This window comes from Equus caballus, chromosome 13 (assembly GCF_041296265.1).
Source record: "Equus caballus isolate H_3958 breed thoroughbred chromosome 13, TB-T2T, whole genome shotgun sequence".
In the NCBI taxonomy this organism is placed as follows: Eukaryota; Metazoa; Chordata; class Mammalia; order Perissodactyla; family Equidae; genus Equus; species Equus caballus.
In genome coordinates, this window is record NC_091696.1 from 28,713,032 (window position 1) to 28,723,074 (window position 10,043).

Below are 10,043 nucleotides of genomic sequence, written 5' to 3' on the forward strand. Positions count from 1 at the left end.
GTGGTCTTGCAAATTGACTTGCAACTGGCATTAGAAGTGAGGGCAGTCTTACAGACTATTCACTCCAATTTTGTAGTTGGTTAATGCTCGAAATTGGCCAAGCTCCTTTCACTTTTATAAACAGAATAAAAACTGGGTTATAGTAAAACTATTCAAATCAGATAACAGGCAATCTTGATTTGATGGCCGGTCATCAGCAGAATAAAGCAACTCTCCTCAATGGTAGTTCAGGTAAACCCTCCAGAAGCCCAGGCTTACTTCATAGGTAATAGTATTCAAGTTCTGTTGCCCAGAACTGTGTTTATTCTTTCCACTTTCTTTACGCTGCTCTTTCAGATCAGTCAGTAACTGGAACACCTAGAGAGAGATATACAAAAGACTTCTATCAATAAATTTGAGAAATGTATCTATTCCAAGGTCAATGATTTTGAAGGATAAATTGTACTTCTTTTCCTCCCACAAACTCTCCCCCTAACTCTTGCATTAGAGCACATATAGAATCCGATAATTTTTAAATCCGATATTTTTAAAATGCTCTTTTATCTAAGTCAAATAATCCAAATTCATTAGTTTACTTAAAATATTTCAAATGTTTCCTATCAATATACAGCATATTGCTGATTTCCTCTGATCTCAAAAATAATACACTGAGTACTTCAAAGAAAATTTTCCTAAAATAAATAATTTTTTAAAAAAGGATTCTGCTTCATAATATGAAAATCTAGTATAATTTATTTCTGGAAAAGAGAAACTATGAGGCAAGTGATAAAATATGGTTTACCAAAAAACGGAAAGAATGCTATAGAACTTTAGAAGTAAATTTTCCCCACAAAGGAGAAACTTATGTGTAGTAGTGCTAAGGAGGGTGGGGAGAGGATCTCTCTTTCCGTTTTAGGGATTATACCAAAGAACTGAGGTAAGTATAGACTCATAGACCATTACTAGATACAGTGCAACCCGTCCGCTGCCTGTCATACCTTTCAGAAATGGTGGCATGAGACCCAATTAATGCAATGTTTCCCTAAAGGATATAACACCCAAACACCCAGCAGATTCCAAACTAGACAAGGAGGTTCCTAAAAGCCAACGGCTTGACCAGCAACCATTTCCTTCCTGTTATAGGCAGGAACCATTTAAGATGAACCTTTACGAAGAAAGGAATATGGCTAACTATGTTAATTCTACTATATATATATCACACAGTGGAGACCAAATCTCCTATAAGTCTTCAAGAGTTTAGACTTTGGCATATGAAAAACTGACAGTGAATATATGAATGGTTCTTTCTACACCCAGAGTTAACCTATCAGATGGTTTTGCTAGTACCAAACAAGATCCAGGCAATTTAAAAGGCAGGGAAAAATAATACCGTATCTCTCCTCTCACCAACCTCTTTCCTTCTTTCCTCCTTTTCCCCGGCAAACCAACACTCAAGCCCCAAAATTCCAAATCTGTTAGTTCCTACTAAATTATTCATAATAGTGAGTCAACTAAGCTCTCATTTTCAAAACGAAGGTGTTAATACTTATGAAACCATTATGAGGATCAAAATAGTAACATATAAAAGCATTTCATAGGTAAACAGTGATAACTAGCAAAAGGTATAAGTATTTTAATAGGAAACTTTTACAGACAGAAACAGTTCCAAAATAGATGCTTCCATCTCATGAAGACATCCCAAATGAAGATCTAAAATCTGTGGGATTTGGGGAAGGGTTGACTACTGTAAACTAAAGTCTTCCAGCTTCCCTGAATTATTGCATATACTTTACCAAGCTTAGAATATTCCAAGGTCCACCAGATGGTGCCATCTGCCTTATTTTAAAGTGGAAAATCCAAATTCAGTCATTTCTAACCAAAACTAATAATCTTCAGAAGCAAAGGGCAAACTATCAGAGCGAAAAGTACAATAGTCCACTTCACAGTTATTTACCTCGTAGTTACTGAGCAGAGCAGAATTGGCATCCTTCCTGCAAAAAAAAAGTCAATTATATTTAGTCTGGGCTCACATCCCTTTGTATGAATTAAATATCTGTAAAATAATTCCTCTCTCAAGATTCAGTAATCCAGTTCAGGAATTTAGGGACTTCAACCTAAAACTGAGAAATGTTCTAAGTCCTACTGCTTTAGCAAGCTATGGACAATTTCAGAGCGAACTTTCCTTTTCACAGCCATAGCCTATCACACATCCATCATCAAGGAGGTGATTAAAATACTATACTTATCAGTAATCTATGAAGGTAGAAGTTAAGAGAAGTCAGATATCATGGGGGCAAAACCACGGGGGATGGGGAGTTTCGATAAAGAGAGTCAGGGTGCTAGAATTAACTGGAGAAACAGAGTGCTGTCTCATCCCACAACAAGGTCCTCTCTCCAGTACCATCTGCCTCCCACCAGCTACAACATCTTGGACAGACAAGTCTGCCTACTAAATCACCAGAAATGGGATCCTTAACACTAACATCACCACTGGGAATTCCAGCAATGTCAGGAATCCTGCCAGTTATCCATAAAACAACAAAAGTGTTCATCTTCTCTATCAGTTCAACAAGCAGAGTTCATGTGTCGAGCAGTGGTCAAAAGCCTGGTACCCGTGTAACAGCTGATCAAGGCAAATGAGAACAATTTCTTTCATGTATAAATGAGAACAGTAATGTGACTTTTGATCCACTCTACAATATCGCATCAGAAATTATTTACTGTTTTTAGTAGTCTGGAGGCAGTATAGTGTGGTAAGTAAGAACACAGTTTTGAAATCAGACAAATCTGGGTTCACATTCCAGCTCTGCCACTTAAAAGGTGTGTGAGTTTCAGTGAGTTAATTAACCACCCCTCCCAACAAACTTGCCCATCTAAAACAAAAAATAGGGCTAAACTAGTACCTAGAAGTGTTAGCCTGGATTCTAAAGCCAGCTCCACCATATATTAGCTATGTGAATTTGGGCAAGTTATTTAATCTCTCCATGCTTAAATTTCCTCATCTATAAAATGGCAATTACAGTACCAACCTTGTAAGATTGTTTAGATTAAACTGAAACATGTAAAGTACCTGGAACACAGTAAGTGCTCAATAAATGCCATCTAATCTCACCACTACCTGTGCTACTACCTATGTATATACTATAACCTCTTCCTACCTCATAAAGCTATTACAAGGATGAAATGAGACAACAAATTTAAAAAACGTAGAATAGGGGCCGGCCTGGTGGTGCAGCAGTTAATTCACACATTCCACTTTGGCAGCCCGGGGTTCACCAGTTCAGATCCTGGGTGCAGACACACACACCGCCTACCAAGCCATGCTGTGGCAGGCGTCCCACATATAAAGTAGAGGAAGATGTGCACAGATGTTAGCTCAGGGCCAGTCTTCCTCAGCAAAAACAGGAGGATTGGCGGTAGATCTTAGCTCAGGGCTAAACTTCCTCAAAATAAATAAATAAAAGTGTATCATAGTTCTTGGCACTTATTAAGATTTCCCTAAGTGGAGGTTATTTTTAAAAGATATCATCTCACTTAACTCTCATTAAATACCCTGTAATGTAGGAGCTATTATGATTCCTTCTATATAGATGATGAAACAGGCTCAGAGATTAAAAAATTTGCTTTAGGTCACATGTAAGAGGCCTAACTGTGGAAGATAACTATGAAATTGTGAAAAATGAGATTGGATTGGACAAATGGAAACTGGTAATACAGAATCCTAAAAATTCAGGAAGCAGTTTGGACTTGACATAATGTACAACAAAGACTACTGTACATTCTTAAACCAGGAGTAGGGCTATATAATGAAAATGATTAACACAAAATTTCAAAAACGGGCCAAGAGATGGGTGATTTCCCCAGTTAATAAATAAAGCAAAACTAGCAGGTAGTAACACAAGGATCCGACCTCGGCCCTAGGTCATCAGCACAGTGATGTCAGCACTGTAATCAAATCAGCATGTGAAGCTCACCAAATGCTACTAGTCATTCGATAAATAGCTGGGATTTCACAAAAGTGCTGCTTTGCCCAAATGACCACAGCTGCACTCGGGTCACAAAGGATATCACATTTAAAGACAACCTAACACAGGAAGGATAATGCATAATTAGTGTATGTGACATGGTTCATTTAAAATTGAAAATGACAAATCAAACCACATGCCATCTTTGCCTACTTAATCAGGAAGTCAGCCCACAAGGCTTCCTCCTATCTTTGCTTGAAATTGAGTTACAACTCCCCATGTGCCCTAAACATATGGCAACTAAGACATCCCTCCTGAAACAGACTGCGGAAAAAATACCAACGCTTTCTTTACTCAAGACCAATGGATCCATCCCAGGTGCCATTGCTACAACTTCATTCCCAAATCATGTTCCGTCCTCTGTCCATGCCCTGGGAAATCCGTCCTTGGCTCTTCCAAGTTATTGCCCCACTGCCCAAGTCAATATTGTTAATGCAAGAATCCAAAGAACATCATCTGCCTTTCCGAGAACCAATATAAAAGGAGGGAAACTCTCTTTCATGTATTTTAATGAACCTGTGTTTTGGGACCAGGAAAACAATGGATGTTTAAACAGGTCCTGCATCTTGCAGACCATGGCTGGCAGAAGCTGATTTATTCACTGATTCTTTTATTAGGAAGATAATTTCTTTTACCCAGCTAAATACTAATGGAGTAAATGCCAACACACACTAGGCCTTCCTTTATTCGGTGAAATGTCAATTAGTATAGTATCCACCTTTTACAAAGTCCTAAATGAACTGTGTATTGGGAAATTTTTTTTAAAGGGAGTTTTTATCCCGAAGAAGTTACTGTAACCACCACTAAGCAGCAGGTTGTTGGGAGCAGGGTACAGCAAGATCTGACAGACATCAGCTTAATCAAGTTACCCAATTTAATAGCACCAATAATGATGACGTGATGCACTAAGACACATCCCTTATAGCAATCCTGTCAAAAAATGTTTAATTGGAATCTAGTCATGAGGATATAATCAGAGAAATCCAAATTAAGAAACATCCTTCATAACCACCAGCCTAGATTCTTCAAATATCAATGTTATTTGTCACAAAGAAACATGACAACTAAATTCAACATGTGATTCTTAACTAGATCTTAAATCAGAAAAAAAAAATCTAGCTAGAATGACATTATTGGGACAATTGGAGAAATGTGAATGTAAGTTATATTTCAATAGTAGTAATATCAGTGCTAAATTTCCTGCATGTGATAATAATATAGTCACATAAGAGAATGCTTTTTTAGGATTGGATAAAATGACATGATATCTACAGCTCTCAAATGTTCCAGTAAAGTGTGTGTATGCATGTGTCTAGAAAGAGAGAACATGCACACATGTAAGAGAGATAAGGCAAATACATCAAAAACATTAACAAAAAAGGGACTCTAGGTAAAGGGTATAAAGGTACTTGTGGTGTTCTTTTTGCAACTGTTCCATGGGTTTGAAATTTTTCAAGATAAAAGTTGAGAAAAATGGAAATGTAAAACTAAAGAACTCCATAAGGTTAAAACAGGACATATAATTGAGGATATAAAATGCATTTTCCTCCAATGCTTTTTAGGGTTACTAGAATCCATCAAGTGACACATCTGTGAATTACATATTTATAAGCCGTTGACAACAACTGAGCAGGAACTGTCTGCTCTATAGCTAACACTTTAGTATGACATAATACATTCACAAGCATTCAGACTTCTAGAAGCTGCCTACCTACACAAAACTTCATATTCGTCTGTAGCACTTAGAGCAGTAGATTTTATTTACAAGTGTTTAAAGCAACCATTTCAAGTGAATTTTAAAGACTGTCTGAATCTATACTTACAGGCAGGTAATCACCTAATTTCCTTAAGTAATGAATGAGTTGACTGAAGTTGACTTGCTATTTGAAATTTAACCTGTAAAATTTGCTTAACTTGTTGAGTCAATTTAATGGATGTAAACAACTCTGGAATACTGAACTCTGAATAAACAGAACAAAATGTCCTATTGACAGACTTTCCTTAGATGTACACACATACACAAAAAAGCCCATGCAAACAGTGCCTATTAACTGCCATGTTTAACTCTTATGAACATACTAACGAACAAGATTGCTCAAATTCTTCTATGTTCAACCTATGTTATTGATTCAAGTCATGTTCTGAAAAATGAAACTCTAGTACAAGAAAACTGTGTAGCTTTCAAAGTCAATGAACAATTTAACCAGCAGCATTTTCTTGGGAGCTATCAAGCAAGTAACCTCTTTCCAGTTCTGTTACTGAATTGTTATAGAACCTATCAGCTAACTTCTCTAAATCTCAGTATTTCCAGAAGTAAAATGAAGGAAATTCTGTCACTATCTCAAAACAGAAGATACACAAGATAAATAGAGTTCATTTTCTCTAACTATGTATATTAAGTTCAAGAATAAAAAAGCAAACACAAAGCTTTCCAGGGATATAAATAATCCCAAGGCATTAGACAAAGTTAGCCAAATAGCAAATACCTTATATATACAAATACTTAATTTTGCTATGAATATTTTGTATCCTTTCACCTGAGGAAATAAGCTTCCAAATGATGGTCAAAAAGTTTTTATTTTTTAAATTCTATCACCCAACCAAATAAAGCATAAATAGTCTTCACCTTTAAAAAATTTCTAGTGTATGTCTACATGTATTATTCACTCAGTAGGTTGAAGAAGAAAAAGCAATAAAACCTCAGGAGTTTTCCATCCATTCCTCCTTGCTCCAGGTCCTAGGAGTGCCTGATAGAGGTACAATATGTTTACCCTCTCAGAGACTCAGGGTTCTGTTAAAGATCCGAAGGACCACAATGCCAGAGAGGGCACCCCTCATGTTGGAGGCCAGGCAGAAACTAGAAGTTAGGCCTCCAGATCTTTCCATTTCAGGGATCCTTCCACTCCCAAACCACATGTCTACTTCAGAAAACCTCATTTTCTCATAAACTACTAGCTGCAAAATTCTTTTAAAAACCTTTTTTTTTAATTATTTGTTTTTCAAATAGAGCATGAGTTTTTTTGGGTTTTTTTGTTTTGCAGGCAAAGATTCGCCCTGAGCTAACATCTGTTGCCAATCTTCATTTTTTTTTTTCTCCCCAAAGCCCCAGTGCATGATTGTATATCCTAGTTGTAAGTCCTTCTAGTTCTTCTATGTGAGCCACTGCCACAGCATGGCAACTGACAGATGGTGTCATTCTACGACCAGGAAATGAACCTGGGCCACCCAAGCGGTGAGAGCGCTGCACTTTAACCACTAGGTGATCAGGGCTGGCTCTGCAGAATTCTTGATTGGTTTCAGTAAGTCACTGACTCCTTGGGAGAAGTGGACAAGCTGCTACAGAAGAAAAAACTCTTGATTCAATGTATCTCTTAGGAAAATCAGAAAGTCTATATGCCCAGCAATTAAGAAGAGAGCTAATTAATTTATATTTATTAAATTAAGGAAGTATTGTTATATTACCTCATTAAGCAAGTATTAGCTAAATACCTACTATGTGCCAGATGCAGTGCTAAGCAGCAGGTGAACGGACACTGGTCCCTGCTTTCATGGAACTTACACTCTTGTGAGGGAGACAAGGCACTAAACAAGTAAAGAAATACCTATTATTACAACTTGCAATTACTTACGAGAAAAGTAAACCAAGGTGCTATAAGAGACAAAAAGGAGGATTGTTTTGGATTGACCAAAGAGGAAAAGCAACCTTGAAAAGAGACACTTAACCTGAGCTATCAAAAGGATAAGAAGGGAGCATGGCAGGGGGAAAAGTACAGCAGGCAGAGGGAATAGCAATGCAAAGGTACTGAGGCAGGAAAGAGCTTGGAAGGTTACAAAAACTACCTGACTGCCAGTGGAAAGTATGTGTGTTTGGGGGGTGGGGACAGTGGCAAGAGTTCAGACTGGTGAGTAGGTGACAAATCTCTAAGATTATGTATAACTGTATAGAATCCATAAGGAATGTGGATTTCCTCTAAGTACGATAGAGAGCCAGTGAAGCATTTTACATATGGAGTGACTTGATCCAATTAATATTTTAAGATCATTCTGGCTGCTGTGTGGAGAATAGAATGGGGGGCAGAGAGTGGAAGCCAAAGGCTATGGCTTAATCCAGACCAGAGATGATGGACTGCAAAATTAGCACGGGAGGTGGTGAAAAGTAGCTGCATTCAAAATACATTCTGAAGGTGGAGATGACAGGACTGGCTGATGGATTGGATTTAGGGGTGAGAAAAGAGGGCTAGATTTTTGGTATAAACAACTGGATGGATGATGAAAGAAAAGGGTTAGAAGTGTACTTTGGCGAATCATCAGCAGACAGATGGGTAAAATGACTGAGGGAGGGAGTGTGAAGAGAAAGGGTCCCAGGACTGAGCCTTAAAATATCTCAACATTTAGAAACCAAGCCAAGAGAGGAAGGAGGAATCAGGAAAGGAGATTGAGAAGTAGTCTTTGATGTAGGAGGAAATCTAGGAAAGCATGTCACAAAGCCAAGAGAGTTTCTAGAGTTTCGGTATCAACTGCTATTAAGAGATCAAGAAAGATGAGGCCAACCATAAAAAAAGACAAAATCATGCCATTTGCAACAACATGGACACACACACACACACCCCCGCCCCCCACTCCCCGTGCTGTTTCTGCGGTCCCAGACCTGGCTCAAGGACTTCCTTCTCTCCAGAAAACTCACTCGTGCTCCTCATCAAAGTCAGATAGCACCCCTTCTGAGCTGGGGCTCCCCAGGGGTCCACTGCCCCAGGTGCAGCTTATCCGTGTCTCCTCCAGATACTTCCAGGACGGACTCGGGCTTTATCCCTTCTAAGTCCCCGCTCAGCTACCGGGCTGGGCTCCCCACTGTGACCCAGAAAACGCTAATAAATGAATGAAGGAGGGAGCAAGCACCAAGAAAGGCAACCGGGACGAGCGGCACCCAGCCCGTGTCCTAGGTACAAGGTGGGAGTGGCACGGAAGGTTCAGAGCGGGGAGCGAGAGTCCCTTTCTTCCCTCGATCCTTCCAGACTGGGCCGTCGCCCTCCCCTCACGCATGAACGAGGGGTCGCCCCAAGGCCACGACTCTCGGCTCCCAGGGGTCTAGCCGTCCCCAGCCGTGAGCGTCGGACCAAAGCCGGGAACGCGCTCTGGGAGGCTTACACTTCCATGTCGACCCCGCCTCGTAGCCTCCAGCCGCCGACAGAGGAGCCTGACGCCGCGCCACCGCCTCTCCGCACTCCGCGCTGCCCGCTGGGTCGCCGGCTCCGCGCGCCGCGCTGCACGCCGGGATCGCCGCGCTGCACGCCGGGAGCCTGACCTACGCCGCCGGCCCGGCCCTGCACGCCGTCGGGCTCCGCGCGCCGTGTGGGCCCTGTGCCCTTCGCTCGGCGCGCTTCAGACTGTTAAGCGTTTGCCCGCGGGATTTATCTCATGTTTTCGTGTCTAGGTTATATCAAGGTTTTAATAAGCGAAGGTTCCAAAGGCTTAAGCTGGTTAGTAGGTCTTTGCAGCGTTAACACCCCACCCCTGAGAGAAGCTGGGCGCGGGGTCGGTGGAGTGGAGGCGGCTCTGGGCTGCTGCAAATGTTCTATTTCACGTTCTGGGTGCTGGGTACGCGGGCATGTTCAGTTTCTGAAAATTCGATGAGCTGTACACTTAATGTGGCACTTTTCTGTATATATGTTATAATTGAATAAAATGTTTTAAAAGGTGAAAAAAAACTCAGCCTCCCTTCTCCCTGTTCCCATTCTTCCCTGAGAGCTATTTGGCAAAAAAAGTATAAAAAGTCCGAACGACAAGCACGGTTTCTGACCTTCTGGCCTTTTAGGAATTTACCCAAAGTAAATTATCGGACGCTTGAAGAAAGATGCATGTGTACTGAGGTTTTTCCTGAGATAGCTTAAATGCCGAAGAATGGAGAAGTGATAAATCGTGTTTCAGTCATACCAGATAATATTCAATCGTGAGAAATCATGTAGCATATTTGGTATGCTGGGGAAATGCCCAAGATAGGATTTTTAAAAGAGAAAATAATGTGGTGTGACCCTAATGATC

General features: G+C 40.3%; 1 protein-coding gene across 9 annotated transcripts in view; it reads right to left on the reverse strand.

Moving 5' to 3' along the window:
- CRCP (CGRP receptor component) overlaps positions 1–9,628 on the reverse strand; it is a 43,769-nt gene extending 34,141 nt beyond the window's left edge. Inside the window, exons 1-4 of one of the 9 annotated variants that reach the window (XM_023655538.2) lie at positions 9,150–9,280; positions 7,498–7,586; positions 1,934–1,970; positions 259–357 (exon numbers count right to left, since the gene is read on the reverse strand). Coding sequence is in view for 2 of the 9 variants with exons in the window: in XM_001493542.7 (XP_001493592.3) it covers positions 259–357; positions 1,934–1,970; positions 9,150–9,157 (144 nt within the window). In the remaining 7 variants the exon portion in view is untranslated. Of the gene's footprint in view, positions 1–258; positions 358–1,933; positions 1,971–7,497; positions 7,587–8,652 lie in introns of all 9 variants that reach the window. The other 8 variants (XM_070231807.1, XM_001493542.7, XM_070231805.1 and 5 more) reach the window with 8 other exon arrangements.
- Positions 9,629–10,043: the final 415 nt, after the last annotated feature.